A 23195-nucleotide genomic window follows, 5' to 3' on the forward strand; every position below is an offset into this window, starting at 1 on the left:
GGTAGATGGTGGATAGTAAGCCAAGAAGTGAAAGAGGAAAAAAGGGGGTGGTGGGTGGGGGACAAGGAAGGAGGGAGATGGGAGAGGACAAGGGGAGGGAGGGAGGAAGATCATGCATAAAATCTTGTTTACAGAATGCATTAAGATTCAGATGAACTGGGGAGGGTAATGGGATTAGAATCCTGAACCGCTTCCAAGGGTGGGGAGTTCGGGATTGACAGCTGAGCCTATTGCACTGACGAATGCAGTGAAATATTCTGGCTCTGGCAAAGACGGGGGGCAGGCAGGGGGCTTTCTGAGCCCAGCGCACCTCTGTTTACTTCAAGGTGTGCACCACAAGCAGAAAAAAATGCAGCTGAAAGATAATAATAATAATAAWAAAACATGTTRATCTTTATGAGTGCATTCAGCTCAGGCTTTTAAAATGAATGTTGTGTTGGGGGGAAGCAGAAAGAAAGGCTCACAAAAGGTGTTTGGCAAACAAAATAGAAGCACTGTGGCTTTAAATCACCGTCCCTCCCACCCTTTCTAAATATCGTCTATTTAGCCAGCGGTGAAACGATATAGGGGGCTTTTGTCTGCGTTACCCATTGGTGGGGGGCACGGAGKGCTGGAAAGACACAAAAATAGGAACAAAGTCCTAAGCTTCCAATTGGAATTGCTCTGGGGCAATTCAATGCGCACAGATCAGGGGTTAAAAACAAGAAGTGGGCTTCTAGTCCGGGCTTATCTGAAAATAGGCTATTCTCACACAGCTATATGGGGTTTGAAAATCCCCCTGCATTGTTTATACCAGGCAAGGCAAGCACGAGCCCTTTATAAGWCTGGTATGTCTCCGCGGAAAACGCGAGCAGTGTTGTTTTGTTGATCACAGCGTTATTATTATTGTTGTTGTTGTTTTTTCCCCCTGACGCTTTTAGTCCACTCACCGACTTGCAATACGTTGTCCACCCAGCCACCCTCCAGCAGAGTGACACCCCGCAGGAAAGGCAGCTGGGTCTCGTCATTATTGTCACCGCTAGATCCACTTTCCTCGCCTCCGGCGTTGAAGGAAGAATACATACAGATCTCCTTRTCGCTCCTCGGGAACGACCAGTAAACGATCCTCCGCTGCACGGGCTCCGGGATCCGCTCGAACCGCTCCTCCACCCGTTGGAACGGCCACTTCTCCGCGACTCTGCGCGCCGCGATGTCGAGCAGCGACTCGGGGTTGTGCGTTTTCCCGTTGCCAGACGCTCCCGGAGCGGAGCCTGCGCCGCCGCCGCCGCCGCCGCACGGGACTCCTCCAGCCCGCTGCCCCTGCCTGCACGCCGGGTTGTAGCCGGGCCGGCAGCAGAGCCGCTTGGCCGGGGGCTGCTGGACTCGCTCCGCCATGATCGCACCGCTTCCAACCTGAAGCGCAGCTCCTCTCCGATCATATAAACGGGATAAGGAAGAGAAAAAAGGGGCACTTCTCGCACCGATTGTTTGCCGTACATGGAGCGGCTGGCCTTATTTGGAGCGGTGGGCGGAGRCTGCGAGTTCCGTGAAGTCCCTTTGTGTTGTCAAAGTAACCGGGATGGGCGGGGCCCTGGAACGCGAGTGGCGCTATAAAAGGAACTGGAGGCGGAATTCCCGAACGTCGGCAAATCCTTTGTGAAGCCGTTCGGGAGCGCGAGGGCGGAGCCCCGGCGGCCGACGGCCTTTGAAGTTCCCTTCTTATARGAGTTTAAAGGCGGGGACTTAATCCAGGGGCGGCCTCGTAGTTTCCCACAGGGGTAAAAGGGGGCAAGAAAACTGACTTTTCTTTTTTTTTTTTTTCCTCCCCTCCCTTTGGAGCCTAAGCTATCACCCCGGGCTCCAGCTTCTCCAACAACCGCTCTGATGGTTGTTTTTGAGGCTTAGGTTTAAAAGGACTTTCAGCTGTCAGAGACTGAGAGGCCGTGGGAGGAGGAGGAACATGAAGATATGAAGCGGGACATGCTTGTCCTCTTTGGTTACATCAGTCATTTAGGTCAGATGTTTGGCTGACTCCACCYCATCAGTCTGTGCACCACAAAAATAATCAAACATGTGCCTCATTATATTTACTTTAAAGGAGTCGTTTAGTCAGAGGGTCTGTAGCGAGCAGGGTTTAGATCTGCAGGAAATTATAGGAGGAAGCTCCCTGAAGAGCTACAAAACAAATTCAAARGGAAAGACACTTTAATGTTACCTTATTACGTTATTCTGAATCCAACGGGGAACCTAAATAGTGAAGCACTTAAGTTAAGCAGTTTGTTAAGACAATGACATAAAGTTTGGAAATGCAGGTATGCACTGAATGTAAACAAAGCACATTTACCTGTAAAGTTTACTTAACAAATCTATATGTAAATACCAAATAGCTTAAAATGCTAGGTTTTTACATCCATCATGGACGTGGCCCATGTCAACCTGTTTTCAGTCACTTCGGCTGTTTTTGTAGGTAAACAAACACTGTGATAAGATAAGATAAGATAAGATAAGATAAGATAAGATAAGATAAGATAAGATAAGATAAGATAAGATAAGATAAAACTTTATTGATCCCACAGTGGGGAAATTTTCACATCACAGCAGCTCAAAACAGGACAGGGTGAGACAGAATAAAGATAATAATAAATAAAGATAAGTAAAAGAAAAACAAAAAAACACTATACTTGTGATATACAGTATATCCATGGTGTGTTTGTTAAAAATAAAAGTTAAAAACAAAAAAAAAGTCAAAAATAAAAGCTGAAACACAAGAAAAACACAGAAAAGTAGGAAAAAAAGCTGGGAGCTTCAGTAACAGGCTGCCTACCGTGGTGCCATGTTGGAAAAAAAAAAAAGATGGCATCTGGTTACAAATTAGTGATCAATATGAGCAACATAAATGCAGATTTTGCTTCTTCATGATGTTGCATTAAAATGAAGTGATGACTTAAATATTTGCCACTCTTCATTGATCAGTAGGCCTCAGGTCTAACCTGTACTTTGGTTTTTAGACATTCCTTAATATATAACAAATGTGTGGGAAAAAAAGAAAGTAGGAAGTAGTTTCCTACACAAACCAGAGGAGATAATTAGATGTTTCTTTTTGGCCCCCCACCTTGTCCGAGGACAATATTTCCATAGCTGTATCATGAAAAGGGGGCCTCATTTCTGTTTGAGTAAAATACTCATAAGGGGGTGAGGGTGTGGTTGCATCCCACACCTCCCTTGGATCCTGACGCCTGTTGAAACAGCAGAAGCGAAGAATGATAAGAATGTAGCAAAAAGCTACCACCTCAGGGAAGTTGTTTTTTTRTTCCTTTTCTTTTCTAAATTGCCTATAAACTTGGCCAAAACTATGCTGGTAAACCAGAATGAGCGTTTGCGATGTGTCTTTCCTCCACTGCATGTGTTCCCAGCTGCCCTGCTCCTTCCTCTGTGAGTGGGTCTAAAAGGCTGGCCTTTGAACTGCTCTGAAAGTGATCCATGCCGTATGGACAGAGCAGATGTGGCCTAACCTGATTTGGTTTCAATACTTCCCCACAGGAAGTTCACAAAGCCAGCAGGTCCTRCTTTGTTATGTTAGTCATTTTTTTTCTCCGAGGGCCAGTGGAGCCTTTGCTCTCCTTTTTTTCTCGCAGTTGTTGCTTTGTCGCTTTCCCCTCTTTTCCCTCTACCGTTTAGGCTTTTTGACAAAGGTTTCAGCAGAAACAAACTTAATTTCAACTATGCACAAAAGGAACCCTCACAACATTAAGCTATTATGTTCTATAAAATTCTTCACTGTAACCATCTCCTAGCACATTTTTCTTATATTAATATCATAATGGAGATATAATTATCAGTTCTATAGTCTTTAATTTGTTTGTTTAAAAGTTCAGGTTTTCACATTTTCATGTAAATTTTAATAATAATTCTGCTGCATCGCTTAAGAATGCCAATAACAGTAAAGAGATATTCATGAATCTTTAAATATGTTTTAATTAATCAGATGTTTAATGATCATCGTTTTACAGTAAAGTAGCTATTTCTCAAATGATGAAAAGCACAACTCTATAGAGATTTGATGGACAAAACAAAGCATCTCTTTTATTGGCATTTGTTGCTAAATGTTTGTATTGGTTATTGTAATGGAACTAAATATTATTTAAATAAATATTAAATTTATTAAAGTTCTAATTTCATTAAAAAAGTTCACGTGTTGAAACCTATCAAAGAAAACAGTTGTTTCAATTTGACATGAAGCGTCTCTCTTCTAAACCACAAAGAACTACATTTCCCATGAGCAGGCGACGGTCTCATCTCATCCAATCACAGGCGAGAACTCATGCTGCATTCGCTTAAGCTCTGGTAAAAATATATTTATATATTCTTAAAGTGAACAACGTTCTTCTCTATCTTTTTTCACTACTGAAAAAATAGTAGTTTATTAAATAAAATTATATCTTACGTTGTCAAAAACAAACAGACAACTAAACAAATAAACACATATAAAAGATGAAAGAAATCTTGTTAGTCTCATTCTGACTGCGGTACATGAACGCCTCGTAATTTGTATCGTTGCACTTCCTCTAAACAGGGAGGTTCTGCTGGTTATCATCGAGGATTTTAAACACTAACTTTTGCACTTTGGTAAGTTTATACAAGCTATAACATGCGTTAATTCTAAATATATATTGTAAAATAGGRGCATTTTTATTTTACATTAAGACACAAAGCTGCTTCGCTTTAGCCGATAGGTAGCCTTTAGCTCCTGAAAGTTAGGCCTCTCATCAAAGGCCTTAGCCTATAATACAACTAAACATTTTACAATCTCAAATATCATTGACAGACAATATTAGGTTCTTGCTTGTAAGTTCGAAGTGTCCAAGAACACTTTATTATAATCGTCTTTGCATTCTGTTTACCAATATTAGCTTCGTGGGTGACGCTAGTTAGCCGTTAGCATTTGGAGAGTGATGAAAAATCGCTACACAGAAAGTACCTCTTCATTGCTTTATTTGAAAAAGAATCCTTCAAATTACATAGTTTATGGATATATAACGCATAAAAACGGTTTCAGCCAGAYCAGTTTAGAAATATGCCTCTGGTTAGCTACTGAAATTAGTTCTGTTTGTTTTGACGATATCAAGATAAATAGTTGAAGAAAGTTGTGAGTTTTGAAAACTTGAACGACTTTGTGCACAACTAGTTTTAGCTGTGTTAGGTTTTTAATCTAGATATAAATTTAAGAGTTAGTTAAAATGAGCTGGCTTCTACAACACATACTATAAATGCTAAATCATTTATTGTAAGATGATGAATCCAGTTGTGAGGAGCTTCAGGTGAGCTTGATGGTAATCTAAGCTAAAACAAACAAACAAACAAACAAACAAACAAACAAACGTGTGTTTAGATTAGGATGAAATGTGTGTGTTTCAATTTGTTATATTAGGGTTGGGCATAATCGTATCGTGTGTGATTAATCATCAGAAAAACAATCGATTATTTTTTGGCTTTTGACGATTAATACGATTAATGCAACCAGGCAGTCCGCTCGGTGCTCCTCTCTGCTTCAAATAAGACGAACATTTAATAAAAGGTATCTAATTTATTTATCTATCAACACAATTTAAGAGATATAGCCTGAAGTCTGTGATTTTGACACAATTTGGAACAGATTTTTACAAAGAGCAAGGTACTCCAGGGGATTAATCGTCAAATTATCYGCTAAATAAATACAATTAATCGTGATTAATTTTTTGCCAATATTGTCCAACCCTATGTTATACATAAAAATAAGTTAAAAAAATAGTTTTGTAGCTTTAATCAGCATTGTAACATTTATGACTGAATCATCATAATTTGTTTTTTATTACTGTTTTGATTTTTTGTGTCTAGTTTAAAGAAACAATAAACAAGTTATCTTTTCCTCATCCTCTGTCCCTAGAGTAATTGATGTGATTGTTTCATGGATATTTGTTCAGAATGTCTGAATCCATCATGTACCTCTCAGCCGTTCATGTCGACTTTCCTGTTGCTCGCAGGTTTGATTAGGCCGGTTCATTGCCGAGCAGGATGATTGATGTTCGAGCATGGGCAGAGTATGTTGTGGAGTGGGCTGCCAAAGACCCCTACGGTTTCCTCACCACCATCATATTGGCTTTGACCCCGCTCTTCATCGCCAGTGCGCTGCTGTCCTGGAAGCTGGCCAAGATGATCGAGGCACGTGACCGCGAACAAAAGAAGAAGCAGAAGCGTCAGGAAAACATAAAAAAGGCCAAGGGGACCAAGAAAGACTGAGCCTGTTGTGAGGGGGCGGGGCTGAGTGAGAGCATAGGGGAAGGACAAGCAGCCATCAGTCGCAGCCCRTTTTTTTATTCCATATAATGACTCGGTGCCCTTCCTTGTCCCAGCATCAGGGCTACTACGCCTCACGTTCAGGCAGCGGGACACTGGCCCACCAGGCCCGTCAGTGCTGCGATGGACAGCGCTGACAACAAGGAGACTCGTCCCAGTGGGACTCTGGTCAGCAAGAGCTCAGTGGTCATCAGTTAGACGTTTTATACAAAAAAAAATCTCGTTATACCGTGCAGCTGTTGTAATACCTTGCATTCCATTGTTAACACCTCTTTTCTGCCMAACTGACCCGTTATGAGCATACTGGAACTGTCAGTTGCAACTAAAAATTAAAGTTTTTCTTGAATAAAGACTTCCTGAGTGATAAAACAGATAAAATCAGTTCTCAAATTTTAATTCATATGAAAAATTTATATTCATAAGTGATTGTTTCCATATTATAAAATAATTACAATTACATCACGATCAAGCCTGAACCTGGAGCAGCTATTTAGAAGTGGTCCAGTCGAAATTGTTCAGAAGAGACCGTTGTGGTAAAGTCTCCTGTATCTTTCAGACCGTGCGTTTGCAACTATCCCACACAGCACAAAAGTGTTGTTTCAACAGTTACTGTATTTTAAAGCTGTTAAAGAACGGACAAAATAATTGTAGACCAAGAAATTCTCAATTAGTTGCAAAAACAAATTTGCTTTCACAGGTGGGTTCAAGTCATCTAAGATTTTCTTTTCTGCATGTCAAAGTACCGGTGATGTTGGTCCTCGGGGAGTCTTAAAATAAGGTAAATACTTTCAAATATACGACACCGAGTTACACTTCCTCAACTTCAATAAAAAGCCTAAAATGAAAAACAAAACTGCTTGTACGGAAGGTAAAGAAATCACATTTTTACAAGGTCCTGAATCATACAACCTTTACATTTTAAGAGGGTGTATTTGCCTTTGACTACGAGTGTGAAGCAGCAGCATATCTGTTCTCAGGTTTCAGTTGTAAAGAAGGTTTTTATGTTCAGATAAAACAATTTTTCTTTTACTTAAGACTCCTGTAGCTCTTTAAAATTAGATGTTTTTGGCTGAAATTCTTTTTAAAACACGTCACCAGAGAGAATAACTTCATACAGTGCATCTTTAAACTTTATTTAAATACGTTGCTCCACAAGCTACACAGTCTTGGGATGTATTCAGGTTTTACAGATGTTTTTAGGATGTGATTTTTCCTACAGTGTCCACCAAACCTGAGTAGTACTTATAGTAAAATTACACTAAAAATACTCCACGAAAACAAAGTTTAATCCAAACCTGACGCCAGCTGAAATCATGAGTTTTATGATGTTTCTGACTTGGATAACTGAACTTTTCTAACCTTGAATTCCAGCTAAGGTTATCATTGTTTTGATTCCAGAGCCTTTCTTGTGGATTTCATTAACTCCGTATCCTCCGTGTGTGTCTCGTTTTATTTCTTTGAAGTGGGCTTCCAGGATCCGGGCTGGAACGTGTTCGCGGTGCTGCTTGGCTCCTCGCTGATCTCCTGCTTGCCATAGACGGTGGCGGCTGCGTGGCCCTTGGCTGCAGTCTTTGTAGAAGTCGCCACCAGACCTTCCTTGTACTCTTTAGCCCGCAGAGCCTGATCTTTCTGCTCCAGCTCTTTGGCCTTCAGCTTAATCGCCTTCCTCTGGGACWCATTCATCGTGAGCTCCTGTGGAATAAACCAAAACAGTGTTGGTGCTTGCTGCTGGAATAATCAGTAAAACAAAACAAAAAAAGCTGTTTATTTTTCACCACCGTAGATAAATAGGAAAAAAGAACATTATTCACAAAGTACATTTATCCACTAAGTAGCGACATAAATTAATACTAAACGGAAAAATAAATACAAAGTTCACACAATCTGGACTCATAATTATTAAAAGGCTGCAGGATGGATGAACAAAATAAAAACTTCACATTTTACTACAATTAGCACTTWTTGATTTCACAGGATAACGCTACGTCCCTTTGAATCATTCTTCTCAAATATATTACATATTAAGTAAGTGAATAATTACACTGTTTTAATACCCATTAGTGCTGGGCGGTATACCGTTTTGTACCGAATACTGGTTTTTATTTTTGTTATGATATGAATTTTCTGAATACCGGACATTCCGGTTTAAATAGTCTGAACATGTGCGGAACGTTTCGTCGCGGCCACCAATGAGCTGTTTCCCGGGGGACAGTTTTCCTCACAGCACCGCTATGTGCGTTAGCATGCTAATGTTATTGTTGAACAGCTTCAGAGGCAGGTGGCGATTTCGCTGCTTATATTGACTGACTTTAAAAAAAATCCCGTTTTTGCCGTCGCTGAATGTAGTAAACACCTCTTCGGTGACGTGCACAGTTAAGATTTAATGCGCGACGTTAATATGGAGACGTTATGCTAATGGAGACTTAACGTGGTTCTATTGTGAAAAGCACGGGGAAAGTAGTTTGTATTTGTAATGGAATTGGAAATGACTGGTGTGCAAGGTGAGTCGTGCTGATAATCTTTATTAAATAACATAAAACAATAAACCCGATCATAAACTTTTCGTAACCCTCATCCTTCACGACCGGACCAAAATGCGTGACTGCTGTCTTCAACCAGGAGGAGAAAAGACAAATAGAGGAGGGAAACAGTGACAGACAGAGGTACTGTAAAAGAAAAAAGTCAATAAGCAGGGTTTGTACATTTTATTATCAGCTGACCTGTGATGAAAAGAAAAATACCGTCAAATACATCAAACCGGTGTAAATGTTGAAAATACCGTGATATAAATTTTTGGACATACCGCCGAGCTCTAATACCCATCATGAATACCTGGCGGTATGAAACCCACAACTACAGCAGCACTGATATTGACCACTTCCTGTTCTGATATTTAAAGATTTGTGAAGTTGGAAATGTTGAGCTGGAAGTTCCCAGGAGATTAGGAAAACAAAACAAACCAAAAAAAAACAAACAAAAAAACAAATATAGGTCTGTGACCAAATGATTACAAGCTGGAATGTCCAAACTAAAGCTTGATCATTTCCTCTCCTTAAACAACTTTTTTATAGTATTTGCTGAAAAAAAATCTAAAGAGAAACACTGCAAGGCGCCTAAAACAACTGTATGAAGTGAGACATTTACAGATGAGCACATCCRGTTTACGTCAAGTTTACGTCCTCAATAACTCCTGATTAAAAATGTGGTACTCYGTCTGCTTAGCTTAACGTAGCAGGAAGTATTTMCGACACCGGCAATCGTTCTAACTCKCGGAAACAATCAGAATCTGAACAGTCCACTGGTGGAAGAGTTACCCACTTGAGCTACAGCTAGTGTCCAGTGATGTTAGTTAGCCTCGCCCTGAAGCCGCGAGCCAAAAAGGAAGGGAGGACTGGGCAGAATGCTGCTGTACGCTGGCAAAACTGAAGGACTGGAAAAGAGAGGGGAGAGCCGTGGCCAAAAAGCCCCGCTTTGGGGAGGGAGACAAACATACTGAGCTGCTTTTCCAGCCTGTTAATGACAGGATTTAATCCAATCAATTTATGTCGCTTTGGAGCGGGAAGAGAGGGAGTGTGACAAGGGGAAGGGTAATGTGCTGGGAGTGCAGCCTTGGCCACATCAACGCTGTCCAGCTGTCGATGGCAGCTATTGGGCAGACGCGAGGCAGAAAATTGGAAGAGAATGTTCTGGCAAAAGAGGCAYGGGATGGCACTGGCTACTGGCAGGGACACCGGACAGAGAGATAGAAAGAGTGCCCAGGCACTGGCCTTCCAAGGGATTTCCTATAGACCCACATTTTACCGGCCAAAAAAAATTCCAGCATTCTCACATTTAAAGAGCAATAAACCCGGCGAGAGGAACACAAGAGGGGGAGGGAGGAGGGAAGAAGAAGAAGAAGGAAAAAAAACTGCACGCTTTCAATATTCCCATCTTGGAGAATGCCAGAAATAAAACACAAAAAGCCACGATGGAGGATTCTGCTGGAAAAAAAAAAGAAAGTAAACTAGGACACGATGTCAGTGAGCCCTGTGTTCAGAGGCTGCTTCTGCTCTCAGCCTCACCATCAACGCACTTCAGCTGCTGTTTATTTTAACACCTGTCCCCCTAAAGTTCCTACATTCAGTTTGAAATCACAACATTAAAACAAATCAAAGCTTTTTTTTTGTTTCCTTTTTCCGTCTTCGCTTCTTTCTCTTCCCTTGCAACTAGTCCCACAGAGTCCAACCATCAGTGCAGCGGGGAAGCTGGGCGAAGGGGAGTGGGGGGACGTACCTCGATGGAGGGGGGCTCCTTCCGCTTGCCTCGAATCCACGCTGGTAGAGATGAGAGAGAAAAAAGAGGAAAGCAAAGTGAGTGAGAACACCCACACCAACATACGGTGCGGTGTGCAAACAAAACCTGCAGACACATTTAAAGGCTGCAGCTACAGCATCACTGAGTAACCGAGGAGCGCTGCTGGATGGAAGAGGAGTGTACCCCGGGTTTTTAAACTTTATCGTTGTGATCAACTCAAAATCAGCTCTTTGTTCCAGGCAGAGCTGGGCCAGTGAGCGCCGTGTCTCACCGGAGAGCACGAGGATCTTCTTTGATGTTCACTTTTTTTTTAAAGTACACGCTTTGTCATCCTTCATCAATACCTCTGTCCCTCCTTTTCTCTCCAGAGCAGAACTGTGTCTATCACGTCTTTCTATTAGGTTTTTTTTTTTTTTTGGCTGAGCTGGCTGCACAGCAGAGAAGGTTAAAGGGATTCAGAGATAGAGAGAGGAGAGAGAGAGAGAGATTCTGCAACTCTTTCCAGCGAGCACCGGGGGATTCTGGGCCCTCTTTTATCCGTTTCTTATTTGCATCCTGATGAAAATGCATGAGGGATGGGGCGAAGCAGGATGAGGGGTTTAAGGTGGATAAAACCAGTCTGAGACACAGGGAACAGTTTGTATCTAGCTGTACGAAATTCGAAACACTATTTTATGGTACGGTTGTGGAACACCAGCAGGTGTTTTTTTTTTTTTTTTTTACAAACTCACCCTACTCCCCATCCCATCTTAAACTATAAAGGAAATATCAGACTAAACGGGCGAATCAGGCAAGATCCCAGAAGATGCAGCCATGAATCTGTCGTCCCTTTTAAGCCGTGCAGTATTTTGTTCACTCTGATCAGTAGCCATTTTGTCAAGATTGACATTTATCTACAGTAGTGATAAATGCAATATGTGGCCGAGATTCTGCAGTCGAAACTTACCATCCCACTCTATCGGAATGTTGCCCTCCACATATTCATCCACTGCAGGATTGGCTGGCACTACAATCCGCCTGGCACGGAGACGCATTCCTAGAGGAAATAAGGAAAAAAAAAGAAGAAGAAAGAAAGCAAGTGTGACTTGATGGAGGTTGCTCGTCAACGATGCACATAAAATGCAAAAAAAAAAAGTATAAAAACAAAGAAGCGCAGACCCAATGCTCTCCGCGTAGACACACACACTCAGAGGGATGACAGTGCTGTGACAGGCCATGGATGATTACCTCGCGGCCCTCGGGCCCTTCTCCTCAGATCTCGCTGAGTGGCTCCAAATCTGGGCTAAGCCTTTATGCAAATCAGCCTTCCTTTAGCCCCGACCAACCACGGCCCCCCTCGCCGACAACCCTCTTCCAATCACGGCGCTCTGGCTAACAATGCCCTCCAAAATCAACATCAAGCCCAGCAGGAGACAAAAGAGGTCAGATATCACAGAGAACAGGAGACGCCGAGGCTGCATGGAATATTAAGTGCTCCTTCTCCCCCCCCCCCTATCTGTATACAGCACAACGCTCGCTGGCAGCAAGGCCACTGCCAATTATTTTTGGTCAAATCTGCTGATTAGACAAGTTTGGCTGGCACACAATGACATGGAGACGAAGGCAGGACGATGGGTAAGGGGTGGGGGGGGGGGAGCTAAGGAGAGACGGAATCAAAGAAAGCAGGAGGGAAATGTCTGTGCGTGCTCAAAAATAACAAGTAATGCGTTTCCATAGTTTTCTTCTCACAGGTAGTTGGATGTCTATCTATCACTTCCATCCCTCTGAGAAATGATAAGGCAAGGAAGGGAGGGAGGAGGTAGGAGCTGGGAGGGAGAGAGTGATGATGCATGGCAAACACGGCTAGGAGAGAAATGTATGGGCAAAGTGAAAAAAAAAAGAAAGAAACAACACGCTCCAAAACACAGACAATCTGTCAGGATTCCATCAGTTTCACCGCAGCCGACCAGACGTGGACAAATGGATGCAACCACACGGCAGACTGATGGCCTTAATGTTTACTTCAGCCGAAACAAATGGGTCTGGCACTGGGATGGATAAATGATGACTTTCTAAAATGTGGCAAAGTGAGGTGCATGTTTCTGTGTATTCCCCCCTCTAAATTTTAGCTTTGACAAAAGCATTTCTTATACATGTTCTGTTCTGTAATTATGTCTTACGTGGATGATACTTTATCCAGTACATACAGTAATCAGGCCAGCTAATTAGGCCAGTAATGCTTTAGTTCTGCCTTGGTTCCCTCCAGATTGTCACTATAGGCCCTCACAGCTCTGCAGCTTGATTTTTGTTGTACTCAGTTTGAAAATAAAAGTCTTGCAAAGCTGCGCCAGCAAAGAGCAAAATCACCATCGTAGAAAACTTCCAATAACAAAACAACTGTGAGCTAACAAGAGGTTGTGTTCTCCGGGCTGTACCAGCGAATACATTTAATGCCAATAACAAACAGATCACATCCAAAATTTGCAGGGATGTGGGTGGCAGCAGACCGAAACGGTAAAATTGCATTAAAGTCCTCCACATTGCAACGTGCTTAGCTTCTGCTAATGCCTAGATAACAGGCATAAAGAGAGCAGCCTAGTTCTCCCGTCTCTTCTACGTTCCATCTCCTCCTGTCACACACCAACACGGCTCTTTTCTTGTGTTGGTGCCTTTTGCGGCATGACTAAACCCCTTCCACAACATCTTTTATCCAGGGGATTTTAATGACAAACACAGGGCCTACATTTATTTTGGATCCTCCCAACACAAACGAATTGGGAGGAAACCCGTTGGTCTGATTGTGGCGTTTCTCACACAGCGGTGATTTCAAACAGGTGTGACGTTGAATTGGTCATTTTATTTAGGTTTATAAAGTTGCAGTCATTGCATCCACCTAGCCATAAGCTAATGTACGTCCAGACACAACTGTTGTCGTATTCAGTTTAGAGAGAAGTTTTCTTCCTGAAACCAGTCTCAAGATATACCTGTTCAGTCTTCATAAACCTTAACATTAAACCTTCTAAATGAGGCCTGTAGATGGGTCTTACTTATTTTATTTTTTGTCAATTTCCTTAATCATTACACAGTCTGACCTTGGGGTGATTTTGTTTGGATGTCTACTGGGAAAATCTGTAGCAGTATCAAATGTTTTCACCTCACTTTATAATGATCAACTTCAAGTTGTTAGTCGGATGACATTTTAACCCTTCCATGATTGACATCTCTATGGTTATTGCTGATGTCTTTCCCCCTTGGCATTGTTAACACCTGCAAAATGCTCAACTCCCTGTTTTTACAGGGGTGGTTACACTTGGTAACAATCACTTAAAGGAGACATACCATGTTTTTGAATACTTCCTTTTTACATTTAAATCATTCAGTTGGGGTCTATATAAAGTGAAACTGCAATGCTTAGATATGAATTTCTCCTTATTGTAACTCTACAAGCCTCACCTCTTTTTTGAGGTGTGTCGATTACGGCTGCACCGATTAATTGARTTGATTTATTGATTCAACAGGAAAAGATTATTAAAAATCAAACCTGACTCAGCATAATTGCTGTTTTACAGCAGGTTCCTGTTCTGCAGCACATAAAACACTCAGAAATACAGCATCACAATCACATCATTATACACCATAGACACAAAGACAAACAAGCATACCAAATTTCAGGAAGGCAGCATTTGCAAAATAGGACGTCTAAATATGAGCACTTGAATATGAAGTATGAGCAGTTGAAATAATCGATAACGTCGATTATGTAAATTTGTCGACGCAGATTTTTTATTATCGATTCGCTGTATTACATAACCACCACGTGAATGTTCATGCAATTCCATTTCGGTACCTAAATGCATCATTGCGACCGTATTGGCATGAGTCGTGAGTTTTCCATGCATGTCCTGAACGCAACATCGCACAAGAGCGTAATGACGTCAGCAGCCGCTGCTTCAGTTCAGTCTGAAGCTTGAAAACAAGCCTCGCAGCTCCTGGAGTAAAATTTACCGAACAGACCGCCTCTGAATTATCTGGTGGATTAATTGTCTTGTGAACATGACGCTCGCTTGCTCAAAGTAAATAAAGTACCACCACTTTCTTTATTTCATCCACCATTAAACAGAGACCGGTGTTAGGTCGAGCCGCATTCCCAGTTCCCCCAGCGTCTCAAACAACAGAGGAGCTTCCCGACACACGTCTGACCTAAAGAGCACAAGCAGCCAACAAGTGTTGGACGTGTTTTGGATGTTCAAAACATAGCTTAAATACCTTTTATGTATTTTAACTGCATCCTCTTTTGTTTATTTGATTTAAACTTATTTGCCTTCCATGGACCTTCATCACCCATTTTTCTAGTGGGGAAATGACATCAATAGAAACATGTGGAGCTGGATATTAATTTGTGCAATAAGACAAAACAGTCTGGTTGTTTTCAACAGTTTTCACCTTAAAGAAATAAGTTACACAACTAGAGCTGCCACAAACGATTATTTTAATAATCGATTAATCACCGATTATTTATTCGATTAGTCGACCAATCAGATCATACGTTAATTGAATATAAAACATACAGCTTATCGTGCCAGAATGCAGCTGCTATTGTATAACCATCGTTAGATTTTAGTTATATGCTAACTAAAAATAATTGCTGTGGAAGGCAAGTTCTGCCTTGCAGATATTACACAGGTTTCTCTTTCATTTTCTTAAAATGTTCTCATACTTTTGAGCTCCGTTGCTGGGTAGCCATGATACCAGAGCCMGTCTGTATAATGTCTTGTGACGTCCACGGCCTACCCCAGTTACCACTACTGTGCATGTGTGTCAAGGACAGAAAGGCAGATGTGGCAGTGGAAGGTGTCAAAGCAGTTTGGAGAGAAAAACAAAGTAAAGAACAACAACAACAAAAAAAGAAAACGATTAATCGACTATTAAATTAGTCATCGGTTATTTTAATAATCGATTAGTCATCGATTAATCGATTAATCGTGGCAGCCCTATACACAACTGACGTTACAATACATAGTTGGATGTTGTCTTGACATTAGTTAATTTTTATATATTGAAAAATGTGTTAAATAAAAAATAAATAAATGTTTATTATAGTTTTTCCAGAGTGACTTGAATTTTGCATGATTTAGTTCATTTGTTAGATTGTTAACATCTTGTACTATATTTTTTACTTGAATTTTATATGCTTTGGTTGAGATTTTATGTTGATGTTAAATCTTTTAAGCTTTTTTTGTCAAAGAATTGACTCTAGAGTGCATATTTTGTGTCCATGAAAAAAAACTATTAAAGAAAATATTACAATAATAAAGAACAGTTCTTGTTAATTTGATGAAAACATTTTAAATATCCAGTGCACTCACATCAGAATAACTTTTAGATTTGTTGTTAGAATAATCGATTAATCGAAAAAATAATCGTTAGATTAATCAATTAGAAAATAATAGTTTGGTACAGCACTAGCYTCGATCAACTTCGTTTGAAGCTGTCTCTTTAAATCCAAATGAGGCTCTTTACACCCCGCCCTCCAGCTTCCAATAGCGATCTGTTGTAGCTTGATAGAGGGGTTTACGATTACGTAAAAGGTGGAGTAGAAACTTTTTATTTACAAATTAATCAAAAAATGTCAACAATTGAAGACTTGTCCATCCAGCCTTACACGTTAGAGCCYTCTGACCTAGAGACAGAGGAGAATGAAGACAACAAAACTGCAGTTGGTAAGTCCAGACCTTTTTTGGAAGTTCTGTCAAATACTGGTGACATCATAATTCAGCAAACATGATAGAGAAAACTGAACACATTGAAAAATACAACTCAAACAGAACACAAATACTAGATCAACCCAAAACTTTGAGACTAAATTTAAAATGTCTGCACATCTAGAGACTCCAAGTACACAACAAAATGCATTTAACAACTAAARGATATGTCCTCTTTAAAGTGCCTGTGACACATGTGGACCGAGCGTTGCTGAAATGGCTAACAACCCAGACTGTAGAGAGGAATCTGATGATTCTTTAGATTATTTTGAGTCATTATAAGAGATGAAGAAGAGTCAGAGTTCAAATAATATTGTTTCAATAAACAAAGACCAGAGAGTTTTCTATGTTAAAGAGTTCCCCTTTGATGTCACTTCCTGTTTCACATAGGCTGAGCCAAGTTATGGGACAAAATGGGTTAAATTGTGTGTATTATTTCAACTTTCTTAAATATAAAGATGTTTTCTTTGACTTTATGTATTTGAAGAACATGCATGTCACAGGCACTTTAATGAAGCGCACTTGATTAGCAGAACCTGGCTGCTACTTTCCCTCCAAAAACCCTTTGAAAGCAACCAAAGTGCATGTAGTTTTTCCCACACACAGCTTTGCTATTTTGGTTTTGTTTTGTGTATTATTTCCCCCCAACGTTCATGACATTGGAAAAATATATACAGCAAACATTTGGTATTTTTCTGATTGTCAACAAACTTGCACATTATTCTTGTCACATACAGACATCAACAGGAGAAAAAGAGGTATGGTATGAAGCTCGCTAGGAGGTCAGGAGCTCAGCAGGTGCCCTTGTGACAGGTCTGTCTTCTCATCACTCACTAGGGGAAACCTATTTAATAGTCAAATACACACCTGTGCGCGCACACACACACACACACAACTGGCTAGAGCAGGCAGATTAACCTGAGGGACAGCAGCGAGGACGCTGCCTCTTTACCGTGAAGGACAAACGCAGCGCTGCCTTGGAGAGGGGGAGGGTCCAGCGGCAGGGAGGAATGAAATCCCACCGCATAAATATTCATGAGCCATCTCACCTGTCTGAGCACAACTCATCTGTGAGCCTCGCCGTGGATCCTGGGGGAGGGGAGAGAAAAGGGGAAGGAAGGAAGAAGGGAGACAGGAAGAACGGGGAATGGGTGAGGGGGTTGCTGTGGCAGCCGCATTTCTTCCTTCCCCGTTCGTTAAAATAAAGACACGACTCGCTCAGAGGGCTGCTCTTTGAACCCTGAACACACCCCGCTAAACTCCATCACCTGCTTCAACACACTCACACACACACCAGCTCCCAGGTGAGAACTGCTGGGGGCGACCCGAGAGGTTTCTCACCTCCACAATGTCATCGCGGGCATCTCGTGTCGTCGCTTTTTGCCGTGTTCTCACTGCAGACGCGAGTGTCAGGGGAGCGCGTGTCAATCAACATCATCTTTGAAAGGAACGCAGACAGAAAACATTGGGACGATCTCTCCGCAACCTGACCCCGACAGGTGGGCCGTGTCACGCCCCGCCCCACCACCGACGCCTACCCCCCGCCGCCACGTTCGCTTGTGTTTTCATCAKACCGCAATGCAGACAAAAACAGCAGCTACCGACTGCAACGGCACGGCAATCACCGCTTCCATCTTGACAGAGCAGCTTTCTCTGTCAGACGTGGGGAGTTTCAGGTTCTCACACAGTGGTGGGACAAAAAAAAAAGGGCTGCATCAGCCTGGATTCAGGCGAGTTCATCTCCTGCTGGCCGAGCCGTGCGCAGGAGACGACTGAACACCTGAACCGTAATGACAGCTTTATGGAGACGGAGCGATCCGACGAGCATCGGTGAGARGAGGGAACCCGGGGTACCGACATGGACACCCTCTCCCCTCGCTCGCAGTCTCTTCCTGAAAAAAAAAAAAACACATGGAGGGGATGTGTGAGGCCTGTAACCATGGTGATGTGGGATGAGGTTTAGAGGGAAAAGGCCAGTCATTGTTTTGCATCGGTTCTGGTGAGAGGAGGAGCCTGGGTGTAGTCTGGGCTTGCTTGCTTTCGTTTTATTCAGCCGTCGTTCTGTTTGTCCCTGTTGATCCCACTGAGCGACTCGCGACAGAAGAGACGAGAATAATTCATAAAAGTGGTAAGACGCTGAAAAGAATACTTTGATTTCCCCTGTGGGTTTGTGGTACCTAAACGCAGGAAGCGGTGCTCAAAAGTGGAAGCAATGTTTTAGCCCTCTCTGTTTGAGACCACCTATTCTCATGAAACCCTCCCCGCACCCTGTCTAATGGGTTATAAAAAAGGCCTGAGCCAGGAAGTCAGAATCCTTTGTAAGGCTTTTTGAGCAGTGTGGACCCCRTTCCTTCCTCAGCACCTCCTCTGAGGCCCCATGATGTCCATGCACCGAGCTGTCCACCCCTTTCTGTTCACCTCCGCTACTCCTATCCAACCTCCCCCTTTTTCTTCCATTACACCTTCAACAACCCTCCTCACACCACCACCACCCTCTCACCATTAACCTACCCTCACCTTCTCTTACTCCCGTACTATCTGCCTGTTCCACCCACTCATTTCACCCTCTTTCTGTCAGAAAACCCTCCTTTCACTTCCTCTATTCTCCCCCCCCCATTTGTCAGCATCTTCTTTGTTCTTTGTCACTCACTTTCCGTACCCCACATTRTTCTCCACCCTCCAATAGTTTCTCCTTAGCCCTATCTTTCCTTCTCTCCGTTCCTTGCCTTACTTCTCTCTGCCTGTCTGCTTTATTAAAATATTCCGACTTGCATAAAGCCGCGGCAGGCTCCAGGAGACGTCTCKGAGCGTGCCGACCCGTCTGTCAGTCTTCRTGGTTGAGTTTCGGACAGAGCCCACGGGTGTCAAAACACGTTGAACGGGAATCACATTGGCGCCACCAGGATTTATTTATTTATTTGCATTTTATTTTGTTTCGAACGACGTGTCGCTTTAAAACTGAARGTATATGGACGCAGATCGCCAGTGTTTAATGGACCTGCAAAATACTTAAACCACTGATATTGGATCAAAGCCCAGTTGGATTGTCCTGCCGTTGAAAATAAATGTGCCCATCTCTCATTTTCAGCATCTATTTCTTCAAATGTCTTTTTAATGAACCAGTAAAGTCCCTCCACGATGTGCCACCAGACACACATACAAACACACACTTGGCAGCCCGAGTGGAGCTAGATGAGCTAAACCCTATAATGATTAAACAACCTTCATTTAAACCCTATGCATTGCGAAGCCGCTGATCAATTAGCATGATTTACTGGAGCGGCTCTGGACATCGGTGCTTCTATAAACACCGACTTGGTGTCCTACGGTAGGATAGACCCTCCTTCATCGCGCCCAGGGGACAACTTGTGGCAGAATGAACAGCCATTTGGACCCTCGTCGCTTTCCACTGCGAGTCTTTTGGTGGAAATATGAGGCTCGAATCAACGCTGTGATGACACACAGCCATCTGTTGTTGTGTTAAGTGTGTTAGGGCAAGAAGTAGAGAGAAAACACACAATCACTGATCCCCCCCATTTTAAAATACAAAACAAATYCACACAAACACATGGCACAGAGCTATTATGTGGCATTAAACGCAGGTACACAATTGCACGCAAAAGCACACACCTCCTTCCTCAGTCCCCAGAGTCGCCAATCCTGAAATAGCAGAACTGATTCCTTTTTAGTTTTTCACTTCATAGAACAGCGCTGGCGAATCAAATAAATAATAGACAAAAAGAGAGGGATAGTGATAGGACYACAAGTCAACGGCTCTTTTCTCTGGAACAGCACAGCACGCCCGTGAAGAACCTCCGAGTCTCTTCCATTCTCCGAACAGTAAAAAGAGGACCAATAGATTAAAACTGCATGGCACACACTGCTAAAATGAATGGCGCTAAAAATACATCCTTTTCACCGAGACATGAAAGGAAACTGCCTTTCCCCTGTCCGGTATTGAGCAGCCATTGATTCCAAGACAAAGGCTACACCTCCTCAAAGAGGTGGGAAAAATAGCAATCATACAGGCAATTATTTTCAAATGTGCCTGCAGCAGCAGATAATGTCAGCACGCCTCTCTCCCGAAATAAAAGGGAGGGAAGGCAGGCGTCAGAGCTGCGGGCCCGCTGCTGAAGACGGATGAGCCCATCCGCAGAATGCTCGGCTTTCATCTGGGCAGCGTGACACGGCGCCCCCATGCAGCGTGAGGCAGAGCCGGGCCTGGGGGACAGAGGCGCACAGAAACGGAGGAGAATATAGATTCTCTGTTCAGCTCTGTGGAAACAACACAGAGGCAAAGACCTTTTTAAAGACCAACAGCCAGAAAGCCAGTGGCTCGCTCTCGTAGCTCTGCCACATACCAGACCCGACTCACACAGGGCCTCAGAAGCACAGTGGTTTTCTATGAGAGCACGGCACACAGCGGGCCTTTATAACTAACTGGATCCTTTGTAAGAAAAAAAAAAAAAGAAACAAGAGGCAGAGGTTCTTTCTTTCCCCGTGTTCTTCACGCCCAGGCTCTTTCATTTAGACGAGGAGCAACATCTGAGGAGAGGGGCTTTCAGATGGCCCTCTTTCTATGTCTCTCCATCCACGCAGCTGAAAAACTCCACWGTTTTTGAATGGAAATCTTCACTGGAATTACTTCAAAGGACAAAAATCCAGAGGCATCAGTGCAGGGGAGGGACACGGGGAGCCGGCGCGATGTGAAGGCGAACAAAACAAAGAGCAACCCAAATAGAAATTGTTGAAATCGAATCAGACAAATCACACGAAGTCATCCTCTCTTTCTATTTCTGCCATAGGAGCCATTTTAATCCTAACGTGGAGCCTACCGCCGGCCCTCTGCATTGCTTACGCCCCAGTTTTCTCAAGTGTAACCGATCGAGAGAGGCAGGAATTAGGGGGCAGCAAAGCAAAGATAAAGGTAGAGTGGGATGGCCTGACCGTGCAGCAGATACGGACAAATAAATAGACGCAAACTGGAAGACAACTGTGACTGCTGGATATGGGCACCAGTGACCCACGCAACCCTGAAAAGGAAGAAGCGTGTACAGAAAATGGATGGATGGATGGAAGACAAAGAGAGAAACTCTTCACCTGGTTACACCTAAATGTATGCACTCAGTGCAGACCCCTGTGGTCTTTGCCTTAAGGCCCCCCAGCCCATGCCTGGCCTATCAGTTGAAAATAAAAAGAACTTTAGCTAGACATATAGACTGAATAATGCATAAACTTTACTTCCACATGGTTGGACATGGTGAGTGCCGAAAAAGGTACAAATCAAGGGACTGTTTTTTTCTTTTTGTTTATTACAAACACATATTTGAGCTGGTGTATGTGCCCCTTTGGCACTCAGGATGGGGTTTGTCAGAACCAGTTTTTATTATTATTATTTTTCTACCGGCCAACTAGCCACTCTACAGTGTCAGTCACTGCGATGGGACAGTGCATACATTACTCTGTGGTGTGCAGGAAAGCTGCTTCTGTGATGTCTCATTTGAATAGTCTGACAGCCAGGGATAGAAGAGCAGTCTTGTAATGAATTATAAATACGAGGCGGGTGAAAGACCCCCCCACCACCACTCGCCGCTCTCACAAACTGCTGAGAAAAGGTGAAGAAGGAAAAAAAAATGTCAAGAAAGGAAGAAGACGTGCAATCTGTCAAAGGTGAGTTCCTCTTGAAAATACAGATACAAACAAAACGGCCTGATGTCTTCTGCGAATGCCTTCCACATGGTGACACCTTTTTTTTTATAATGAGCCAAATGTGAGTCTGTTTACCTGCAGTAAAAAGACTGAAACATAGAGGGCTTGCTGTGATCAGGATCATCGCGGCCTCCGACTATCTTCTTGCCCAATATGTGTTTTTATATATAAAGAGGAAAAAGATCCTCAGTTGGCCTGGCCATCYATTTTGAAAAGCCTAGAGGATGCCCTCTGAGTCAAACACTGTGTGAAGGTCACCACTGGAGTGACAGCTCCACTTCAGCTGCAGCACTGCCATGTCTCAGTGGGAGTACATGACCTCCTTTTTAATCCTCATCACTGAAAAGTTACCATCTCATACGCAGTAGTGTATGTGTGCGAGTGTGTTGAGGTGGGGGACATTTTACTTTTAACAGTGTACCAACATTGGCATCAACTTTAAAATAGTGGATTATATCCAGCAGAGAAGGAAATCTTCACTAAAAAGCTCCACAATGCAGGTTGTTGCGCCATCAAGCGGCAGACTATTAATACTACACAAAGAAAAAAGGTGAAAACTAAAGTCAAATCTAAAAAATAGCATTAAAGCCCTGGGATATATGCAATTATTACAAAACTTGTGCGCTGTCATCTTTTGATTAAGATTAAGCTGCTAAAATGAAAGCAGCAAAAACAAGATGTTTAATTCATGGGTACCAAGATGTCAGGGAAACAGTTTACTACTATCTCACTGGTTGGGCACTGTTAGCTTAACTTCACTTYTGTGTAAGAATTGCTAACAAAATCACAAATGGCTAAATGATACCATAAATGGCGTTATTATACCTGTCCATGTTCTCTGCTCGGGGACAAAGAAATAGTTATTCCCAAAATGGTCTGTCCCGACGTGCTCTCGGACTACTCCAAACGTACGCCGTAGGAAAACAGCTATCCTGCTCATGTTTACAGGACAAGCCGAAGATTCTAGACCGTTTCCCCGCCGTTCAGTCTCGCAGCCTCTTGTTTGTAGCGCTGAAGGAGAACCAACAAACTGCTTTGTGATTGGACGACGGTAGTTCCCTCGACCAATCATCGTTCTTGCTATTCGATCGTCCTTATTAGCCAACATGGCGTCTTTTTGTTTAGATCGGACCGGAAGCT

The 23195-nt window shown here is 42.7% G+C and overlaps 3 protein-coding genes across 3 annotated transcripts; 1 reads left to right on the plus strand and 2 right to left on the minus strand.

Moving 5' to 3' along the window:
* Window positions 1-929: 929 nt before the first annotated feature.
* LOC106513729 (zinc finger SWIM domain-containing protein 6) lies at window positions 930-1434 on the minus strand (the record flags this gene model as incomplete). Its single annotated transcript, XM_014002694.1, is given in 1 exon segment — window positions 930-1434. A coding segment is annotated over 1 exon segment (445 nt), but the record flags the coding sequence as incomplete, so codon positions are not given.
* A 3055-nt stretch (window positions 1435-4489) lies between these two features.
* Window positions 4490-6766, plus strand: smim15 (small integral membrane protein 15). The gene is made up of 2 exons (XM_014002702.1): window positions 4490-4605; window positions 6000-6766. Exon 2 carries the CDS (start codon window positions 6031-6033, stop codon window positions 6253-6255), a length of 225 nt encoding a protein of 74 aa, XP_013858156.1. The 5' UTR covers window positions 4490-4605; window positions 6000-6030; the 3' UTR covers window positions 6256-6766.
* A 658-nt stretch (window positions 6767-7424) lies between these two features.
* On the minus strand, window positions 7425-23181 carry ndufaf2 (NADH:ubiquinone oxidoreductase complex assembly factor 2). The gene is made up of 4 exons (XM_014002701.1): window positions 22881-23181; window positions 11552-11641; window positions 10585-10625; window positions 7425-8004 (listed from the first exon to the last, which is right to left on the minus strand). The coding sequence occupies exons 1-4, from the start codon at window positions 23161-23163 to the stop codon at window positions 7762-7764; spliced, it is 657 nt and encodes a 218-aa protein (XP_013858155.1). The 5' UTR covers window positions 23164-23181; the 3' UTR covers window positions 7425-7761.
* Window positions 23182-23195: the final 14 nt, after the last annotated feature.

This window comes from Austrofundulus limnaeus, unplaced genomic scaffold (genome assembly GCF_001266775.1).
Source record: "Austrofundulus limnaeus strain Quisiro unplaced genomic scaffold, Austrofundulus_limnaeus-1.0 Scaffold14, whole genome shotgun sequence".
Taxonomy (NCBI): Eukaryota; Metazoa; Chordata; class Actinopteri; order Cyprinodontiformes; family Rivulidae; genus Austrofundulus; species Austrofundulus limnaeus.